General features: G+C 41.5%; 1 protein-coding gene across 1 annotated transcript; it reads left to right on the forward strand.

The window, feature by feature from the left end:
• Window positions 1-3,158: 3,158 nt before the first annotated feature.
• On the forward strand, window positions 3,159-22,580 carry GTSF1 (gametocyte specific factor 1). The gene is made up of 9 exons (XM_008065255.1): window positions 3,159-3,220; window positions 5,486-5,527; window positions 11,146-11,246; window positions 15,636-15,762; window positions 16,796-16,879; window positions 17,346-17,409; window positions 18,757-18,851; window positions 19,765-19,801; window positions 22,266-22,580. Exons 2-8 carry the CDS (start codon window positions 5,512-5,514, stop codon window positions 19,776-19,778), a joined length of 501 nt encoding a protein of 166 aa, XP_008063446.1. The 5' UTR covers window positions 3,159-3,220; window positions 5,486-5,511; the 3' UTR covers window positions 19,779-19,801; window positions 22,266-22,580.
• Window positions 22,581-22,821: the final 241 nt, after the last annotated feature.

The raw sequence follows: 22,821 nt of genomic DNA on the forward strand, positions 1-22,821 counted from the left end.
GTGATCCTTCCACCTCAGTCTTCCAAGTAGCTGGAACTACAGGCATGCACCACCATGCCCAGCTAATTTTTTTATTTATTGTAGAGACAAGGTCTGGCCAAGTTGTCCAGGCTGGTCTTGAACCCCTGGACTCAGACAATCCTCTCACCTCTGCCTCCCAAAGTACTGGGGTTACAGGCGTGAGCCACCATGCCTGGTTTATTTTAGTCTTTTGATTGGCAAAAGCTTAAGTTTTATTAGGCTTCCTGAAACACTGAGGGTTTCTAAAGAATCTCGAGGACTACTGGAATCCATTCAGTCCTAAGAGTGGCAAAAATTCTTTTTCTAACAAAGGTGGTTTTTTCCCAACCACTAGAGGACAGATCTACTTACTCATTAGTTCAGAGACTATAACTAATAATTATTAATACTAAAAATATAATATATAATTTAAGAATCAATGCTAATATATGTACAGATAGAACCAGGAAGGATCAGATTCTGTTTAGGATATTCATTTCTGCCTGCTTCTAGGCTCAGTGTAAAATGCCTTGGTCTCATTGTTTTTTCCTTTTCAAATATAATCAACCTGGCTGGGAAACCAGTCTGAAAGAAAGCTCAGCAGGGATCTCAGATAAAGCAGAAAATTTCTGGGTTAGAAAGGAATGAACAAAGCACTTAAGAATAGAAAGAATAGATGTGTGGCGCATTTTTATTTCAAAATCACCACTGAAAGACAGGTTTGGCTTCTGTTTGTTTGTAAGTTAGTGGGCTTGTTCACTGGTGCTAAATCAAACAGTTTTATCATTTGAGGATCCTGTCACCCCACAAGGCATTACTGAATGCAGTGAAGCCTGACTTTGGATTCTGGCTTGGTACCTATTTCCTATCCTCCCAGGCCCTTAGCTCTTTCTTCCTGAGAAATTTTCAGTCTGCAAGTATCTGAATAAAAAGTACTTATGGGTCATAGCAACACTGTCAACAATTTCACCAGATTACTGCAATTTAAAGCTTGAAAAATCACATTTCAGTTTAAATCACACAGGCCCCACCAATCTGCATAAATGATATTGTGATAAACTCAGAGGCTTAGAATTTCATAAAAATTATTTTAAAATATTTTCTAACAATCTGAAACTGATTTGCTGAAACAGCAGCTTTTTCTAAAATGCCTTGTGCTAAGCCTGCAATGAAGCTTTCATTCTTAGCAATTATCTTTCAAGAAACATTTTAACAGCTTACTCCTCCTTCATATGAATCATCCAAGCCACCCAGGTGAAAGAATAGCTTTTATAAATTCAAAACAGTGCCTAGATCAGTGGTTCTCAGTCCTGACTGCACATTAAAATCATCTAGGTAGGATTTTTAAAAATAACTATGCCTGGCTCTTTCTGATTAATTGGTCTGGGATGGGAACGTGGCATGGTACATCTTAAAAGCTCCCCAGACGATTCTAAGGTGTAGACAAGATTAAGAACCACTAGTCTACCACAAGAATGGCTTGAACCCGGTTTCCATCAAAACCTATTTCTTTTTAGGAGCTTAATCTGAACTAACGGCTGTAAAGCACACTCTCTTCAGTCCAAGGACCACTAATGGGGTGTGGGAAGATAAATGGGAAGATAAAATAAAATGTCCCACTCCCATAATCCTTTTCACTAAAGCTACATTCAACTGGTTTTTGTTTTTGTTTTTATTACCAACCACAGTAAGAAGCACTGGCCTAAAGTTTTTGCTGTCAGGATAGATTCTTCCAAGTCCTATTTAGGCTCTACACCACTGAAATGGTCCAGAAATTCCAATATTTCCACACCTAGACTAATCTCCCACACTACCTCCTATGTCTTGGACAGCCCAGAATGTTTTGACCTATCCCATCTTTTATTTCCTGGTTTTGAAAAATATATTATCACCAGATCTACACGTAGTGTCAACACCTTCCTCTTTTTCTGTCTAACCTTTAGAAGGCCACAGGCCCTTATCACCATTGCATCTTCTCAGGTCACTTCAGGCCCCTCTAATGTTTTTTCCTTACAGATATTAGCAGTCTCCACTATTTTCTTGGCATCTGTTGTGCTGCCATTTAATCTCTCATTCACCTTGGAGACAAGATGGATGGATGGAGGGAGGATGGATGATGATGGAGGATGGATGATAATGGATGATGGATGGATACATGGATACACACACACACACACACACGTAATACAGTTTTCAGAACAAAGGCTCACAGTATGTTTGGTTTTCCACTATCAAGTTTTAATTCTCTGGACCTCTTGTCCTCCCAAACCTATAACTCTACTTTTTTTCCTTGAGTTGCAGTCTCTGTCACCCAGGCTAGAGTGCAGGGGCACGCTCATGGTCACCGCAACCTCAACCTACGAGGCTCAGGCAATCCCTTTGCCTCAATCGTCCAAGTAGCTGGAGCTACAGGCACACGCTACCATGACAGGCTAATTTTTCGATTTATGTAGAGATGAGGTCTCACCAAGTTGCCCAGGCTGGTCTCGAACCCACTGGCTCGGGCAATCCTCTCACCTCGGCCTCCCAGAGTGCTGGGATTATAGGCATGAACCACCACGCAAGGCCTAAAGCTCCCTTTAATCTGACTAGTGCATCCATCATCTTATCAAGCGCTCTCAGATACTTTTACTGCCTTTTGAATTTTGGCATTTTGCAGCACCAGCTAAACAAAAACAGACACAAAATTCCTGTCTTTGGTGACAGCTTGTGGCTGTCCTGCCTATCTCCTTTATAATTCTTCTCTTCCCTCCAAACCTATACTTTTGTACCAAAACAACTTCCAACTTCTACCGACAAGGCTTTTTCCCAGAAAGCCCTCCCCCCTACCCCGTCAGTCCCACTCCCTCAAAGGCCCATTTCCACGCGCTCCTACTCTTTCCTAAGATGGCCGCCACAAAGTCAAGGAAGGATGTGCAAGGTCCACCTGCAAGGCCACTTCCGGGGGCCAGAGAAGGAAAACGGCCCCATCTGGGGGTGCCCCAAGGTGGGGATCCTCACGCGGAAGGTAAAGGACCTAGGAAGGAGAGCCCTAGGGGCCCACAACGGAGGTCTCAGCCACGCCGACGACAAAGGCTAGCCCCCGAGACTACCGTCACAGGAAGTGGGCTCGTCACAGGAAGCGAGGCCCGCCCCCCGGCGTGGCAGGCGCCGGAAGTGGGCGTTGCTGGGCGCTGTTGTGCAAGACAAGGCACCTGTGAGGAGAGCGTGTGTCAACGAGGTAGGAAAGACTTCTGGCCCAGGGCTCGGCGCCTCCAGACAAGTCTCCTTTAGCGTATTAGTGTACTGGGATGCCTTCGCCGTGTAGTGCCTTCCTGTCCCTTTCCCGCCCGCCGCCTTTGACCTTGCAGGCGCTCATCCACCTGTTTTGGCGGGACCAGGCCGCTCCTTCGTCCCCTTGAGGGCCATTCTCTCTTTCTAAGTTAACCACCTTCCCTTATGTAGCCTGGTTGCTTAGAGCTACTCTGTGCCTTTTTGTTTAAGGGAAGAAAAGCGATTCTTTCTTATTTTAGGAGTTTAGCCAGTGGTCTCCGATGACACCAGCCCCCACCTTTGACCCCACCTTCCTTCGTCCATTTCTCCGCCCTCTGGCGATGGGGAAAGGTCGAAGACCCATTGGCTAACGCTGAAGGCATTTAACCGGACCCCGAGGGCCAATGCTGCGAATTCCGCTGCCCTCCCTCTCCTGTAATTTCTCTTTTTGGCCCGCAAAGAATTGGCTGGCTTCCTACAGGCTGCTGGATCTGGCGCTCATCACTTAAAATCGAGAAACAGTACGTGGTTCTTCCTAACAGACCTCTTATTTTAAATGAAAAAGTGCGAAGTAACTATAAGTGAGACGTATCCAAAAAGACGGTTAGGATGTCTTACTCCAAAAATCAACTTGAAAAATATGTTTTAAGAGAGCTTCGCTGATGATCGTCATTGAGAAATGGGCTCTGCCGCCATAAAAAAGAAAAAGAAGAAAAAAAACCCGGGTTCTAGCTGATTGCTTGTATTTCTTGCCGTAGGTTCCAATGTTGCTTATGTCATAGAAGGGCTACTCCTTCTATGGTGTAGGTCAAGGGTGTAGAATTGTACGAGGGGCCAGCAGAGAGCCTGCTCCAGAGACGGGAGCCGCGTTTCAGAAGTCTCCCATGGGGGTGGCTTTATGTTGATTTCGTTTTCCCCATAATAGTAAGTTTATTTAGTCACGGTGTTCAATAGAGGAGCTCTCCAGCAGAAGAGGATTCAAGCTAGGAAACTATTGCTCTTTTCATCTTTCACATTTCTGTTACAGACTTGTTCTCTTATGACTGTGGCATCGGTCCTACAGGCAGTCCTTAAGTCCTAACATGCAGAAGCTTTCCCTCAGTGCACAGAGGGAACGGTTACTAACTGGGGAAGCTTAAATCAAAAGTGTTGCCAGTTAGCAGTGGAGATTGGGGGAGAGACGTGAAAAAGGGAGAATGTCAGTGCCTTCCTTCCATGAGAATGCTAAATGAGAGTGTCTCTGGGCATACTGGAAGGGTTAAGTGCATGCCGTCTGACATAGGCTTCCAGTGTCCCAGATCCCAGAGGAGCAAGACAGTAGCCTGCCTACCCTGTATTTTTAAGAACTTGAGAGGGAAAAAAAAAATGTGGTACATATACACAATGGAATATTACGCAGCCATAAAGAAAGACAAACATATGAACTTTTCAGCAACTTGGATGGATTTAGAGTCGATCATACTCAGTGATCTATCACAGAAACAAAGAACAGAGTACCATATGTTCTCACTCATAAGCGGACCTTGAACAATTATAATACTATAAGAAAGTGATTGGCAGGGAAACAGGGAAGGAGGGGGTGGGATTGGCAGTTGAGGGAAACTGCTAGGGGAGAGAGGGGCATACATCATCAACAAGGGTACCTGCATAATCAACGTTTGTATACCTAACCCTGAATTGTACCCCACATCTTTATAATAAAATAAATAAAGGTGGCTTAAAACGAAAAATAAAATTAAAATAGCACCCTTTTAAATCCCCCCCAAAAAAAGAACTTGAGAATTTTATAATAATACCCTATTTCTGTGTTTATGTATAAGCTTAAATAAAAGTACAGTATTCCTGTGGTCTTGAATTGCCTCTTCTAACATTAAGTGGCATCAAACCCTATTGGAAGGTAAGCAGTGACAGGCACTTAAGGAATAACACCTAAAGTAGATTGACATTTTGTCACCTAAATACAGTTTGGATTTGAACTGTAGTAATCCTAACTTGATTTTTCTTAGCCATTGATAGGCCCGAGAATTTATTCCAAGAATGTGAATGGGCTATGATGTTAAAATGCTTCAAAGATGAATGTTTTAAAGCAGAGAAATGTTTGGGGGTGGTGGGGGAGTAGGGGTTTCTTATATTGAAGTTGTATAGCTTCATTTCTAGAAGTGACTCCACTTCTTAGAGCTACTTTTTGGTGTGTTTTCTTTTTGATTCCCTGAACCACTTTTTTTTTTTCTAGCACTTGGATTCAGCTTCATTTCCGGCATGGAAGAAACTTACAGTACGTACTTCTTGTTGCTTTTTAAAAATAACTTATATACACAAGTTTTATGTCTGACAAGACTTGCAGTCTGCTAGGAAATACTCAGATTTTTCCCCAGACTGCTGAAGAGGAAGGATCTGTATGGTATTAAGGAAGAGAAGTGCCCAAATTTGAAATATGACACTTGAAATTTAAGTTTAAAAAAAAGGTCTGAGAAGTCATAGAGCTTTGGAAAGACTGCAGTTAGGACAACTTTGTTAAACTATATATTTATTAAATGAGGCATTTTACCTCCTCAGGACTTTAACTTCTCCCTGTAAGTATGACACAGGAATGGTAATCTCTGCTTCCTTTCTATTTTGAGGGTAATATGGTATATGTAGTAACATTGGTGTACATTGAGTTTTTAGAATAAGAAAACCTAGGAAGAGTTCTTATTTCTCAAGTGATCCAGGAACCTTGGGTGGCCAAAGACATCAAAGGGGGAGCCAGCACCTAGAATCGTACAAGTATAGTACCAAAGGGAACCCAAAAAGTCATTTAACTTATTACAATAGAGAAAAATAGAGCTTAGATTATTTGATTTGCTCAAGGTTACATATTTAGTTGGGACAGAATCTTCTATATTGTTTGTACCTGATACCCTACTTCATACCACAGGCACTATGATTTATAAGCTCTGACCAAATTTGAGGAACATCTGAATTAATGCCTGTGGATAAAACTTGTCAACAGGACCTACTTTGTTTCCTACTTTGCTGTCTTGTTCAGAATCTCATAATAAGTTCCAACTAAAAGGATATTTCAGCCACATTCTTTCTTCTAGAAAGAGTCCAGTGGGATCTTTATCTCCAAAATACAGTAACTATATAGAAATATCAAATATGCAGAACACTGGTTCTCAAACTTTAGCATGCAGCAGAATCACTTATTGGGCTGGTTACTGATTCAAAAGGTCTGGGGTCTGAGAATTTTCATTTCTAACATGTTTCTAGGTGATGTTGATGCTGGTGATCTGAGGACCACACTTTGAGAGTTTCTAATCCTCTTTACGGCTTCCCTGCTCCTTAGTTTTACTTAAAATGAAAAATGTGGCCGGGTGTGGTGGCTCAAGCTTATAATCCCAGCACTTTGGGAAGGCGAAGTAAAAGGATTGCCTGAGCCCACGGGGTTCGAGACCAGCCCCGGCAGTTTGATAAGACCTTCTCTCTACTACAAATCAAAAAAAATTAGCCAGACATGGTGGCGCAAGCCTGTAATTCCAGCTGCTTTGGAAGGCTGAGGCGGAAGGATCACCTGAGCCCAGCCGGTCAAGGTTGCGATGACCAAGAGTGTGCCAGTGCACTCCAGCCTGGGCGATAAAGTGAGACTCCAACTCAAAAAAAAAAAAAAGAAAAGAAAAATGTGTGCATGATATATATAGGTATATGCATATATATATATATACTCCTGAAAGTTTACCATATTAAATTAGAAAGCAGCATCTCATTCTTTCAGTTCTTTTATTGTTTATTTTCTGTGAGGATTTTCTTAGTTACTTTTTTCAGCCACAGTTTTTTCTTAAAAGCCACCAGGGATGGTGACTCACACCTGTAATCCCAGTACTTTGGGAGTTTGAGCCCAGGAGTTCAAGACTAGCTGAGGCAACATTGGAAGACCCTGACTCTACCAAAAAAGAAAAAAAAAATTAGTCGGTCATGATGGCACATGCCTATAGTCCAAGCTACTCAGGAAGCTAAGGCAGAAGGATCACCTGGGCCCAGGAAGTCAAGGTTGTGGTGAGCCATGATTGTACCACTGCACTCCAGCCTGGGAACAGTGGAACCAACTCAAAAAAAAAAAAAAGCCCTGGGAGCATGTTACAGATGCACAATCTCAGATCTCATCTCCGGCCTACTAAATTAGAATCTGCATTTTAACACAATTTCTAAGTGATTTAACTTGGGGAGTTTGTGTTAAAGTTTAAAAAACTGCTGCCTGCCGGGCGTGGTGGCTTACACCTGTAATCCTAGCACTTTTTGAGATGAAGGCAAGAGGATTGCCCAAGCCCATGGGTTTGAGACCAGCCTGGGCAACTTGGCAGGACCTCGTCTCTACAGTAAATCAAAAAATTAGCCAGGTGTGGTGGCGTACACCTGTAGTTCCAGCTACTTGGAAGGCTGAGGTGGAAGGATCACCTGAGCCCAGCAGGTCGAGGTGGCAATGGCCATGAGCATGCTGCTGCACCCTAGCCTAGGTGACAGAGTGGTGAGACTCCTACTCAAAAAAAAGGAAACTGCTGTCTTAGAATATATTTGACCTCTTTCCCAAATTGACCTTGAACTTCAACCTTAATCTGGTAGATTTCTGAAGATCTCCATCTTCTCTCTTTGAACTATACCTGTTAGCCAATGATATTTTGTAAGGCTTAGTTCCTTATTTCCATGAAGTTTTCTTCATTTCTCACCATGGCTTCTGGGCCCTATACGAATTTGAGGAACAACTGAGTCTGTGCTTTTGGAGGAAGTTTGTCAACAAGACCTACTTTGTTTTCCAAAATAAATTATATTCCCAGGAAGCCAGACAAAATTTCTTAGAGTAGTTTGATATTATTTGTTACAAGTTTAAGTGCACATATACTTCAATGCAGCACTCTTAGGTACCTGTCCAAGAGAAATACTCATACAGTGCACAAAGTAGTTACTAGATTGTTAGTCATAGCACTTTACATAAGAGTAAAAAACTGGAAACAACCTAAATATCCCTCAGTAAGGGAACCAATTAAGAATTTGGTACAAGGCCAGGCGCAGTGGCTCAAGCCTATAATCCCAGCACTTTGGGAGGCCAAGGTGAAAGGATTGCCTGAGACCACGGGTTCGAGAACAGCCTGGGCAACTTCTCAAGACCTCATCTCTTCAATAAATCAAAAAAATTATCTGGGTGCAGTAGCAGGCGCTTGTAGTTCCAGCTACTTGGAAGGCTGGGGCGGAAGGATCGCCTGAGCCCAGCGGCTTGACCCTGGGGTGGCCATGAACTTGCCACTGCACTCCAGCCTGGGCAACAGAGAAAGACTCCAGCTCAAAAAAAACAAGCCGGGCTGGTGGCTCAGCCTGTAATCCCGCACCTTTGGGAGGCTGAGGTGAGTAGATTGCCTGAGCCCGTGGGTTCGAGACCCACCTGGGCAGCAAGTCCTCATCTCTACAATAAATCAAAAAATCAGCCGGGCATGGTAGTGCGCGCCTGTAATTCTGGCTACTCGGAAGGCTGAGGAGGAAGGATCGCCGAGGAGGAAGGAGCAGGAGGAAGGATCGCTGAGGAGGAAGGAGCAGGTCGAGGCTGCGGTGGGCAGGAGCGGCCACTGCACTCCAGTCTGGGCGACAGAGTGAAACTCCAACTCAAAAAAAAAAAGCAAATTGCATGATAGAAGATAGAGTAGATTCTGTTACATGTCATAACATAGATGAAAGTTGGGGACATTATGCTAAGTAAAATAAGCCAGTCACAAAAAGACAAATACCCTGTGATTTCATGTACATGATATATCTAAAATAGCCAAACTCCTAAAAACAAAAAGTAGAGTGATGGTTGCCAGGAGCTGGGGGGAGTAAGGAATGAAGAGTTGATGTTTATTGGGCATAGAGTTTAAGTTTTAGCAAAACAAAAAACTTCCGGGGATTAGTTGCACAACAGTGTGAGTATACTTAACACTACTGAACTGTATACTTTAAAATGATTAAAATGGGGACAGGCATGGTGGCTCATGCGTATAATCCCAACACTTTGGGAGGTGGAGGCAAGAGGATTACCTGAACTCAGGGGTTCGAGACCAGCCTGAGCAACATGGCGAGACCTCGTCTCTACAATAAATCAAAAAATCAGCTGGACGTGGTGACGCATGCCTGTGGTTCCAGCTACTTGGAAGGCTGAAACGGAAAGATCACCGGAGCCCAGCAGGTCGAGCTGCAGTAGCCATGAGCATACCACTGCACTCTAGTCTGGGCAATAAAGTGAGACTCTGACTCAAAAAAAAAGATTAAAATAATAAACTTACATGTACTTTACCACAAATTAAAAATTTTAGATTAAAAAAATTTTTTTAATCTAGAAAACCAGATTAAAACTGACCTGAGCTGCTGGAGACCATGATGTAAAGCGTTGATAGGAAGATCTCATTATCACCTCTGACATAGGCCACTATCTGGGCAGTATCACGTGTGTGAATCATAAGGTACCATCCTGTCTGTCAGCAGCTGACATAGCCTAACATTTGCTAGTGATGGAATGGAGTTAAATGAAGGGAAGCTAATAAGAATTTCATCCGTAAACGCTCCCTTGGTGTCCTGAAGCTTCAGAAATATGAAAAGATTTCTGGTCAAGAAGAGCCTGGTTGGCATAATAAGCCTGCCTGTCCTTTAAGACTTTTTCTTCCTATTCATTCTGTCCTTCAAATCACCTTTCTGGCTCATTTGCATCACGATCATGGTCAGCAATTTATTCCATGTTTACCACTCTTCCAGCGAAACTGTCTGTTTCAATTCCCCACTGGCTTCTGATTTTCATAGCAGTCTCCTGGTTTATAAGCATCTTATCAAATGTGAATTGTTTATCTTATTTCACTTTTATCATTGCCTTCAGGAGTGGCAAGAGTATTTTATTAGGTTGCCTCTTGTCCTGATGATACACTCTGAATGTGCTTAACCATTTAATTTCTCTTTCTTAACCAGGTTTGTTAAAATTGGGGGCTTGGCTTGAGCATTCTGAATAGCCTAAGGGTTTTAAATAGCATTGTATAGGTTAGGGGCTTTCTTTCACACAGCATTTCCATATGTCTGCAGTTGTCTTACCCTCAGGAGGTTCTGTTTTTGCAGATTGTCCTATTTTTTTAGCTGGCAATTTGGTAGTCACCAGAGTAAAGAATTCTCTATTTATTTCCCTCACCTATGTTCCAAAATCTGATATCGGTTTCATTTGAGAGATAACTAGAATAACCAAGATTAGGAACTACTTGAGAAAATTAAAGCAGACAGAGGAAAAAGAAATCTGTCCACTAATATTTCTCAAGTTTCCATAGAACATATTACTGATATAGAGCAGTGCTTACCAACTTTTTGCATGTTATAAGGTACCAGTAATAGACAAAGATGCTGGTGAGGGGTATTAACTACTCTCAACTTGCAGGTCGTTGGGGTTGAAGGTGCAGTGAGCCCCCAGATTGATACACTGGCACACCAGCAATCCATTTCAACTGTAGCATACTGATTGGGAAGCTCTGGTTAGACCAGCTAGAGAATAGGAATAACCCTGAATTGGCACTTTTAAAAATGAAAACGAAGATGTAATTTTGTTTGACTTTTTGTTTTATAGTAAGAGAAAACAATATTTATGTTCAAATATTAATTGATTACCCATGATTACTGATTCTACTGGACTTACTAAGATTCAGTGATATTTTAAATGTTTAGTCATCCTTTTTGAAGAAAACTTAACCATGATCGTACCACTGCACTCCAGCCTGGGTGACAGACTGAGTTCAAGTTTTCTTTAGATTGTCTTATTCTATTATTACAGGTTCTCTTGAAAAATCCAGTATGCCTGGAATTCTGTCATTTTATAAATGCCTTTTACAGTTTTACTTACTGTATTTTTCTCTCTCGCAGTTGACTCCCTGGACCCTGAAAAGCTGTTACAATGCCCCTATGATAAAAACCACCAGATCAGGGCCTGCAGGTTTCCTTATCATCTTATCAAGTGCAGAAAGGTAGGGTATTGTTTTCATAATTTGCCCTCTGATGCCCTCCTGAGTTATTTTAAAAGACCATATTTTATAAACATCAAATAATTTTATCATAATTGCTTTAGTTGAATGCCAGAATTGTTTTGGGAATCTTCCTCTGTGTTAAAAACCAGCATTTATAGAAAGGTATTTGTTTATTCCTTAGTTGCATAAATTTTTTCTTGTGTTGGTTTTCTTCCCTGTAACAACGAGTGACGAAGCAACATTTATGAACAGCATCTCTGAAGTCTTCTCACCCTTTGTAAAGACTAATTTTTGCTAGCAATAGGAAATCCCTCTTACCTTGTATATTTGATATGTTCTTTGGCCTGATATGGGTCGAGCGTTGTAATGCGCTTCTTTCTGGGTTGTGTGTGTGTGTGTGTGTGTGTGTGTGTGTGTGTGTGTGTGTGTAGGAATTTTAAAGAGATTGAACAGTCAGAAGTTAGCCGGTAACTGTTACAGCCAGGCGCAGTGGTTCGTGCCTATAATCTCAGCACTTTGGGAGGTCAAGGTGAAGTGCCTGAGCCCATGAGTTCAAGACCAGCCTGAGCAACTTCACGAGACCTCATCTCTACAATAAATCAAAAAAGTACCTGGGCGTGATGGTGCGTGCCTGTAGTTCCAGCTACTTGGAAGGCTGAGGTGGAAAGATTACCTGAGCCCAGCAGGTTGAGGCTGCGGTGGCCGTGAGCGTGCCACTGCACTCCAGCCACTCAAAGAAAAAAAAAACTTTTTGTCCAAGTTTCAACAATAAGCATCTTTTTAAAAAAGAAATTGGAGCTGGGCTCAGTGGCTCAGCCTCTAATCCCGTGCTTTGGGAGGCTGAGGTAAGTGGATTGCCTGAGACCGCGGGTTTGAGACCCGCCTGGGCAACTTGGCGAGACCTCATCTCTACAATAAATCAAAAAATTAGCCGGGCATGGTAGGATGCGCCTGTAGTTCCAGCTACTTGGAAGGCTGAAGCGGAAGGATCGGCAGAGCATAGCAGATCAGGGCTATAGTGGCCGGGAGTGGCCACTGCACTCCAGTCTGGTCGACAGAGTGAGACTCCAACTCAAAAAAAAAGAAAGAAGTTGGGCCGGTGTGGTGGCTCACACCTATAATCCCTATACTTTTGGAGGCGGAAGTAAGAGGATTACCTGAGCCCATGAGTTTGAGACCAGCCAGGGCAACTTGGCAAGACCTCATCTCTACAGTAAATCAAAACAATTAGTCAGGCATGGTGGTGCACACCTGTGGTTCCAGCTACTTGGAAGGCTGAGGTAGCAGGATTGCCTGAGCCCAGCAGGTCTAGGCTGCGATAGTGGTCATGAGTGTGTCACTGCACTTCAGCCTGGGTGGCAGAGTGAGACTCAGACTTAAATAAAATAAAAATGAAAAAAAAAGTTGGACCAGGCATGGTGTTTCATGCTTGTAACCTCAGCACTTAGGGTGACCGAGATAGGAGGATACTTTGAGTCCAGGAGTTCAAAACCAGCCTGGACAACATAAGACTCTGTCTCTACAGAATAAAAATAAATAATTTTTTTAAAGAAATAAGAATTTTCAGCCGGGCTCGGTGGCTCAGCCTCTTCGAGACCCGCCTGGGCAACTTGGCGAGACTGCATCTCTACAATAAATCAAAAAATCAGCCAGGGGTGGTAGCACGCGCCTGTAGTTCCGGCTACTTGGAAGGCTGAGGCAGAAGGATCACCAGAAAAAAGAAAGAAAGAAATAAGAATTTTCTTTCTGGTTGCTCTTTTTTTTTTTTTTTAGTTGGAGTCTCACTCTGTCGCCCAGACTGGAGTGCAGTGGCCACTCCCGGCTACCACAGCCTCGACCTGCTGGGCTCCGGCGATCCTTCCGCCTCAGCCTTCCAAGTAGCTGGAACCACAGGTGTGCACCACCACGCCTGACTAATTTTTTTCCTTCCAAGTAGCCGGAACTACAGGCGCATGCTACCACACCCGGCTGATTTTTTGATTTATTGTAGAGATGCAGTCTCACCAAGTTGCCCAGGCGGATCTCGAACCCGCGGACTCAGGCAATCCACTCATCTCAGCCTCCCAAAGCACGGGATTACAGGCTGAGCCACCGAGCCCGGCTCTGGTTACTCTTTTATAGACTTAACTGATATGAATATCTCAAAGTAGTTCATATCAGTTATCTATAAAACATACATATATGTTTTTTAAGTCTATAAAATACATATATATATATTTTTTTTTAATTGTAGAAACGAGTCTCACCAAGTTGCCCAGGTTGGTCTCAAACGTCTGAGCTCAGGCAGTCCTCCTCAGCCTCCCAAAGTGCTGGGATTACAAGCTTGAGCCACCATGCCTGGCCTATATATTTTTTTTATTCAGAGTCTCACTCTGTCACCCAAGCTGGAGTGCAGTGGCACAATCACAGCTACCACAGCCTCAACCTCCTAGGTTCAGGTGATCTTTCCATCTCAGCCTCCTGAGTAGCTGGGACTGACTAAAGATACATGCCACCACCATGCCTGGCTAATTTTTTAATATATTGTAGAGACAGGGTTTCACCATGTTGCCCAGGCTGGTCTTGAACTCCTGGGCTCGGGCATTCCTCCCACTTCGGCCTCCCAAAGTGCTGGGATTACAGGCATGAGCCACTGCACCTGGCCCATTTGTTATATTAACACATTCACGACCGGCAAATTTTTCACTTTCCTAATACTGAGAGCAGGTGAAAATTTTTTAAAATCTTAAGCTGGTTGCCACAAACTTCTGTTGTTAAGCACAAGTGAAATTGTCACCTTTTTCACAATACAGCTAAAAGTTGCAGACATATCTAGTATTTGCCTCAGACACCACTCTAACTAGCATTCTGTACTTTGTATTTTTATTCAGATTATAAACCCGAAAAGACAGTCTTCCACGATAGGTAAATTCACATCAGCAGCAACCAGAACAGAATCTGGAATGATGTAAATTCACGTTAGCAGTCACAAATGAGTTAATTGAAGCACTTAAACAGGGATGTCACAATGCAGATGTCAGATACAGAAACCAAAATTCTGCCGGGATTTATGCTTGGAAAACAATTTTGGTATTTAACCCAAACTGCATACAATTCAGATTTAACATCCTTTAAAAAGTATTTCTCAGCCAGACGCAGTGGTTCATACCTGCAGCCCCAACACTGTCAGAGGGGAAGGCAGGAGGATCACTTGAGCCGAGGAGTTCAAGACCAGCCTGGACAACATAGCAAGACCCTGTCTCAAGACAGTCTTATCCTGGAAACGTAATATGCCTTTGATTATTCCTCTTGCTCTTTTTAATCTCTAGAGCAAGGATTCTTTAACGTTAAACCTGGACAATATGGATTAACAGATACCAGTGCAACATCCTCCCCTGGGTTCTTAAAACATTTCCCAAGGATAAAAAATTGGGAAAGGGAGACAAGTAGTAAAAAGACACTATCATAACTCCCCTTTTCTAATGTTCTTCATCTTTGGCCATAAAATCTCTGCATTGAATGCCCGATATTCTTTATGAAAATAATGGAGATTCCTGACCTCACAAGTTTCTCTGTCCTATGCTTTTCCAGCCTTCTCCCCATTTCACATTGTTTAGTTTTTTGAGTTTTGTTTGTGACATATCTTTTTTTCCCTGATAAATAAATTTCTTAATTGCAGGTATATTTGCCATAAGATTTGGGTGATATCAGACTCTCTTTTTTTTTTCTTCAATTAGGAACTTGGTCAGCAAAGTAGACACTGTCATCTGGGTTTTTCCTTAGTGAAATAGCTGAAATAAAGGTACAATTGTTCAGAGCCTCATTTCAGGCATCATTACTTTAAGTAAGCGTCACTGTGTTAATCTGGAAAACCATTGGTTTGCCTCTTCTGCGGCTTCCTTACAACAGCTATTTTCTACACTGTCATGTTGCAATAGCAGGGCCACTACTGCAATGCAGACTAAGAGCGTGCTTGAGTGTTGCTGTTCATCCTGAATATCAGCTTTCAGAGACATCCAGAGAGCTCGATCACTACAGGCTGCACTGCCTGAATCTTGTGACTCTGAGAAATCAACGGGGAAAACATATAGATCAAATACCCAATTCTACATTCACCATTTTTGCTCTACATAAACCACTTAAAACCCTAACATCTGCATTGTCAATCTCTACAATCATAACAAAGAGACTTATATTTTGATGATTTTGAAGTAATGTCTATATAGTCTACATGAGCAAAAAGTAATTTCTTCTTAGTTTTCTACTATGAGTTTACCTATTATAGTTAAGCCAGAAGTTTCTTGGACAAGGAGTATTAGGGGGAGCCATTTATAGAATGAGGCTGAGCTACACCCCTTTGACTTTAAGAGATGCAGAGAACTGACAAATCCCTTAACTTTTGTTCCACAGAATCATCCTGATGTCGCAAACAAATTGGCTACTTGTCCCTTCAATGCTCGCCACCAGGTTCCTCGTGCCGAAATCAGTCATCATATCTCAAGCTGTGAAGACAAAAGTTGTATCGAACAAGATGTTGGTAAGACTGATTAGCTAAAATGTTTGAGTACTAGAGGTTAACCCCTTCAGATTTATATTACGCTACATAACCAGCTTGACTTTTGCCTTTTATCGTTTCAGAAGAACAATACTTCTCCACCTTTGAGATTTTTATCTCATAGCAAAAATAGGTTGTCAGGTTGTGTGTGTCAGACTGCTTTCTCTTCTGAACTGGCTAGTTCATTTTACTAATAGTTCATCTAAAAATAAAAATTCTGGCCAGGTACAGTGGCTCACACCTGGAATCCCAGCACTTTGGGAGGCCAAGACAGGAGGATTGCTTGAACCCAGGAGTTCGAGACCAGCCTGGGCAACATAGCAAGACCTCATCTCTACAGAAAAGCAAAAAAACCAGCTGGGCATGGTGGCACATGCCTGTTGTCCTAGCTTCTTGGGAGGCTGAAGCAGAAGGATTGCCTGAGTCCAGGAGGTCGAGGCTGCAGTAAACTGTGATTATGCCACTGCACTCCAATTAAAAAAAGAAATATAAATTCTTCGATTGCCATAAATATGGTAAACATATTTGTTCCTGCTTCTTTTTCTTCTGTCAGCAAAGAGATAAGATTCCTCTGTTTAGCTTTTATACTATCCATTTTTCAGAATCAAAGACCTACTAGGCTACCTTGCAATCTTTTTTTTTCTTTTTTTTGAGTTGGAGTCTCACTCTGTCGCCCAGACTGGAGTGCAGTGGCCGCTCCCAGCCACCGCAGCCTTGACCTGCTGGGCTCTGGCGATCCTTCCACCTCAGCCTTCCGAGTAGCCGGAATTACAGGCGCGCGCTACCACGCCTGGCTGATTTTTTGGTTTTATTGTAGAGATGAGGTCTCGCCTGCCCAGGCGGGTCTCGAACCTGAGGGCTCAGGCAATCCACTCACCTCAGCCTCCCAAAGGCGCAGGATTACAGGCTGAGCCACCAAACCCAGCAGCCTCATAATCTTTTAAGCTACTAACCCCTTTAAACACAATAACCTGGCAGTATCCCCTTCTTATGTCAAATCTCTATCGTGTTGTAGTCAACCAAACCAGGAACTTTGGACAAGAGACTCTGGCTGAGAGCACATGGCAGTGCCCTCCTTGCGATGAAGACTGGGATAAAGGTGAAGTGCTTCTACATCTTTTTCTTTGCAATGTCTAAATCTCAAGTCATTTGCTTAAGACAGAAGGAAGATTTTCCTTTTTTATGAACACACCATGTTGTTTGGAACGCCTTATTATTTTTATTGGGCCCCAAAACGAGCACATTTGTATCATTGTGCAGACACGTGGAACAGCCGATCCCTCTTGATTGGAAAAAGCAGTTCGTTACATCTGTTTTTTTTCCATAAATTGTGTCATACCATCTGTGTTTGATTGTTACTAGGCACGTTTATTATTATTTATGTTGCTTGTGTTTATATCCTTCGATTAAATTCCTGCTACTGTGCCACTTAGGCAGGGTACTTGATCAATTTTTACTTGCTTTTCCAAACTTAGGTATATTATTTCCTGTCTTACAAATTCGACTAACATGAACTGGTGTTTTTTCTAGTAGTACCACAAACTGCGTTTTGTTTCCTTTGGCAGATGTGTGGGAAGATACAAGCACTCCATTTGTCTGGGGGACAGCTAACTATTGTGGCAACAACAGGTAAAGAAAATGGTCCCATTCCCAACACTACCTCCCCAAATCAGAGTGTTCTGTTACCCAAAAAGGAGCCACCAAAGCATGAATTGACCTTTTTCCTTGATAATGTTCCGTGGTGGTAGCTTAGTTTAGACATTTTGGCGGTGTTTTTTAATTTATTCTTTGATTCATAAAAAGGTCATGTGCTTTTTGCTAATCACTAGGGATGCAAAAATACTACCTTATAGTGCAGCAAGGGAATCCAGACATTCTTGTGTCTCTGTTGGGTTTTGTGCTAGATTTACATTACTTTAATGCTGTGAAAAACTCTCTGGCTATAGCACTTGAATCATTTTTATTCTAGGTAACTACATCTGAGGAAAAAGGTAGTCTTAAAAGTTATTTCACCCAGGCTCGGTGGCTCAGCCTGTAATCCCGTGCTTTGGGAGGCTGAGGTGAGTGGATTGCCTGAGCCCATGGGTTCAAGACCCATCTGGGCAACTTGGCAAGAACTCATCTCTAATAATAAATCAAAAAATTAGCCGGGCATGGTAGCACGCACCTGTAGTTCCAGCTACTTGGAAGGCTGAAGCTGAAGGATTGCCAGAGCCCAGCAGGTCGAGGCTGCGGTGGCCTGGAGCGTGCCACTGCACTCCAGTCTGGGCGACAGAGTGAGACTCCAACTCAAAAAAAAAAAAAAAAAGTTCTTTATTTGAGATTGGGAGATCCAGAGTACCTATTAGGAAAGAGAATGCATCTCTTCTTTCCACTAATTGTGGATCTAATTTGAAACTGTAAGATTTCTCCTTCCTACCAAAGACTCAAACCTTGGAAGATCAAGTTTCAAACCCAAATGAGAGTATTTCTGAATTGGGAAATGAAAGAATAAGTTGCTAGACTTCATTTTTTTCCCCAAATAGAATGTTTATCGATTTTTAAAGCATATACTATTTTAAATGCTGTAAGATAGAAAAACTTAAAACTTCCATCGGTTATAGCTTTAATTTTACCTTAGTTTGAGTTTTGCTGCGTTGGGTTGGTTGTCTTGGCATTTTATTTATCTCTTATGTTTATTGAGTTGATGAGCCTGTCATATAACTGAACAGTAGATGGCATTGCTGTTTATCTCAATTTCTAGAAAATGAAAAAAAGTAGACCCATCTTAATGCCTGTGCAGAACAGGGAGCTTTCCAGAGAAATGGTAATCATTCTAATTGCAGAACATTTTGATGGAAATGTGTTTACATTTCAGATGAATGTAGGTTGTTGTTTTCCCCCAAATTACAAAAAACACATTTTGATTGTCTTGCATGTGCCTGCCTGAATAATACAGATTTGCCGACATAGTCAAATTCATTTTTCTTTTTCTAGCCCTGCAAGCAACATAGTTACAGAACGTAAGAGTAACCTGGCTTCAGGCATGCGAGTTCCCAAATCTCTGCCATATGTTCTGCCATGGAAAAAGAGTAAGTGAAATGGAGGCAGCATACCTTTATTCTTTTCATTGTGCCAAATACAGTTGGTCTCGATTATTCAGATATATTCAGTCTGAACACCTTGCACTTGCTTGACCCTAAAAGTGAGTGTGACTCTAAGTTTTGTTCACCAAACCCTAGTTATGAACAAGAAATTATGAACAGGGAAGTACAAGATCACAGAAGCCAGCAGAATATTTTCAAGGTGGGGTGACCACTGACATCAAATACCATGAATAAAAGTGGGAAACAGTGAAAAGGAGTGTTGACTTGGGCTAGGAGGAAGTCATCCCTGATTTTTTTTCAATGCCTCATATCAGTAAAGAGTTGGGATCAGAAATTGGGTTGCAGGAGTCCAAAGGGAAATGAGTAGAGAGAAAATGAAAGTAATAAGTCATAAGATCCAGCATGAAGAGTGGTATTCAGATGTCTTCCCTAGACATCAGAAACCATGCAGAGTTTTAGTTACTAAATTTGTATCATACTTCTCTAATAAAGAAACTTCCACATCAGCATGCCCAAGATTTTGTCATTTTTATTTAATATAAATTTTCTTTTCCTAATGTTGCCCCAAAATTCAAAGTCTCTTGATTTCAGCCTTGGCTACTGTTTGAGCTAATTTTGGGGTAGCTAGAGAATTCCCTTTAAAAACATTTCTCTTTGGATACTTGCAAGTCCCAAAAAATGAGGTCACCAGATTTATATGTCAAAAGACTTGATAGATGAAGGACTGCTTTCATTTCCCGTGCTTTTAAATGGAATCTAATCACTAATTTTAAATTCTTCTACTTTTATATTGCAATTCAGTATACCTAAGAATAAGTCATTTGTGTTTAGTGAGAATAGGGGTGGAGTGAATTTCAATTGACATGGTGTATTTATTTTGAAATATTTCTACTCATAGATGGAAATGCCTAGTAACTGAACATCTATCTCATCAAGTAAGTGTTTCAGTTTTATTTCACTATCTCTTCAGATGACAGCAAGATTTAACTGGACATAAAGCAATTTGGGTCCAATTTTCTTTCAGATTATGGTACCAAATTAAAGCTGTGTGTGTGCATGTGTCTTTTAAGTATATAGCCTCTGTTATGGCTCACACTAATGAATAGGCATTTGCTGGTTAAATTAGAATTCTGTTGACATGCCAAGTTGTTTTCCCCAACATTAGTACACATTGCCTTTTTTTTTTTTTTATCAAAGTTGCATTCTAGATCTATCATGCCTCTTTTAATGGACTGAGATTAATCAGACAGCTGTGCTTCACTGCTCTGCAATTCATTCCCAGTGCAGTACAGTTTAATACTCATCAAAAATTTCATACTCTTTTTAATGAGCACTTTAAAGTTTTGGGTTTCCAAGAGTCTCACACTGCTGATCTTATCTGAGTATCTGATTTAATAGAACCTCACAAAATCTCTGTGAAGAGATCCAGATCCCCCACTGTTCACTGAAGCCTTTCCTCAGGTCACCCTGTATGCCCATGGCAGAGCTTCAGAAATGGCCTTCAGATATTGTCCTGACTGAGGTTGCCCAGCCACACTGCTCTTAGCCAAGGGTATGTTACAAAGGCTGGGAGTGGGATTCTATCCCAGCTGTCTTGCAGATAGTTGACCCTCAGTGAACATTTGTTGAATTAATGAATAACTGGCCTCTTGTGTTGTCGATTCACACTGGACGTGAACAGATAAATCTGTGAGTTGGGGTTCATTTTGTACTAAAACTGATGTTTCTTCTGAGAAGCAGAAAAGAGATGCTAAAAATAAACACTCCTTAGCTATAGACAGTAATGTTTATCAGTTGCCTCTAAGTACCAACTATTTTTCTTGATGGGTTCTGACATCAAATTGTTAAATGCACCTGGAAGCCAGAAAATGGGATTTGGTCCCAGGAGGAAAAGAGACAAAACACTGGGGTGCATCAGGAAAGCATACATTGGGTGAGGTAGTACACACCTATAGACCCAGCTACTCAAGAGACTGAGGCAGGAGGATCACTTGAGCCAAGAAGTTTGAGGCTGTGGTGCCTGTGAATAACCACTGTACTCTAGCTTGTACATAGTGAGACCCCATCTCTAAACAAAGGTGGGGAGAAGGGAAAGCTTACATTACATGGACTTGGATACATGGTGAACTTCTCTCTGATGTGCTATACAAGATGTGTGGTGACAACAGAGTGAGACTCCAGCTCCAAAAAAAAGTGTGATTATACAGTATGGATAGCTATTTACCAAAAATGGCTACCTTAAGAAGAAAAAAACCTAGGAGAAACTTTTATCTCTATATCTATAACTTAAGATTAGACATTTCTCTTCTTTTGAACTTAACTCTTTGTTGTTAAGCTCCTTACACACTGAAATTTATTTTTCTGTATAATCCCTAAGGAATCAGGAAAAAAAAATTATCCTAGATTAGATATGAATCCTTAAGCAGGTACTGACCTCCTTAACCTCTTAAAAATGAAGCATCATTATTTTGAATGCCTATTGTTGCAGAATTCTTCAGCTTCTTTGGAAGGATACAAAGAAAATTAAAGACTTGAGTGTTCTGTTAAGGAACTTAAGTGTAGGTGGATGTTTTTTGAATGTACATAAGGAGTTTGTTCACTTAGCACTTAATATGCTTAATCCCATTTGTGGTTTTAATCAACAACTCCACTTTTTACAAAACACATACCTCAAAAGCAGGTAATATGTTAATTTGTATCCCTTAATGTACAGTATAAAAGTTCAAGAAAGCCGGGCTCGGTGGCTCAGCCTGTAATCCCATGCCTTGGGAGGCTAAGGTGAGTGGATTGCCTGAGCCCGCGGGTTCAAGATCCGCCTGGGCAACTTGGTGAGACCTCATCTCTACAATAAATCAAAAAAAATTAGCAGAGCATGGTAGCGCATGCCTGTAGTTCCAGCTACTTGGAAGGCTGAGGTGGAAGGATCACCAGAGCCCAGCAGGTCGAGGCTGCACTGCACTCCAGTCTGGGCAACAGAGTGAGACTCCAACTCAAAAAAAAAAAAAAAAAAAAGTTCAAGAAAATATTGTTGAATTAATGAGTAAATAGAGTATATGAGAAAGGGATCAAAATAAGTTCATTGGAATTAATCCAGAATTGTCTGAATGAGTCCACTACCGGGATAGTTAGTTCTGATGTTCTCACTTGTACAACTGTTGACAGGAGTATACATCGATGTCTGCATAGAATGTTTTCAATTCAATTAACACATTTCTGTGTGCTCAGTGGTACTAAAGCGCTCAGGGTCGGAAGGTACTTGCTGTTTTGCCATTAACAAAAGCAGATTCCTCCAGCAGACTAGGGGTTGTAAGGTATGGTTGTGGGGGTCCATTGTCAGATGTAGTTGGTGCTTTTGTCATTGAAGGGAACTAAGAACTTTTTTTTCCCATTTCCTTGCAGATTCCAAACCCTAGAAGACTTTTGCTTCTTCCTGCTACCAATGGGTTCTTCGTTTTTCTCCTAACCTAATTAAAGAACAATAAACTCTGTGACTTTCAAACTAACAAGTACCTTTTTTCTCCCCCTTTTGACTTCTCATTTGATGCAAGAGCCCTCATACTCAGAAGCTTTCAAATAAACCATCAGAGTAGATAGCATAATAGTTTGGTTAAGTACCTGCAACCCCAAGATCAGAGATCACACCTAATTCCACGTTAATGAATCATAATGATTTAAAGTTATCTTAATCCATCTAAAGTAGACAGGAAACTTGGGTTGGAAAACGTGTATATTTGTGTTCTCTAACACACATGGATCAAATTATTATTACTTTTTTTTTTTTTTAGAAAGCAGGATTTTATTGAGAGTACTGAAAAGCTCCCACAGTGGGAGGGGACCCAAAGAGGTAGCCCCTGGATCAAGTTATTTTTAACATTTATAAAAATGGACTTTTTCTGATTGATGCATCTGTTTAATCCAGAGTCTCTGAAATGTTGATAACATTTATATAGCAAAA

The sequence above is a fragment of the Carlito syrichta genome, unplaced genomic scaffold (assembly GCF_000164805.1).
Source record: "Carlito syrichta isolate Samal-C Ts95f unplaced genomic scaffold, Tarsius_syrichta-2.0.1 Scaffold308196, whole genome shotgun sequence".
NCBI lineage: Eukaryota > Metazoa > Chordata > Mammalia > Primates > Tarsiidae > Carlito > Carlito syrichta.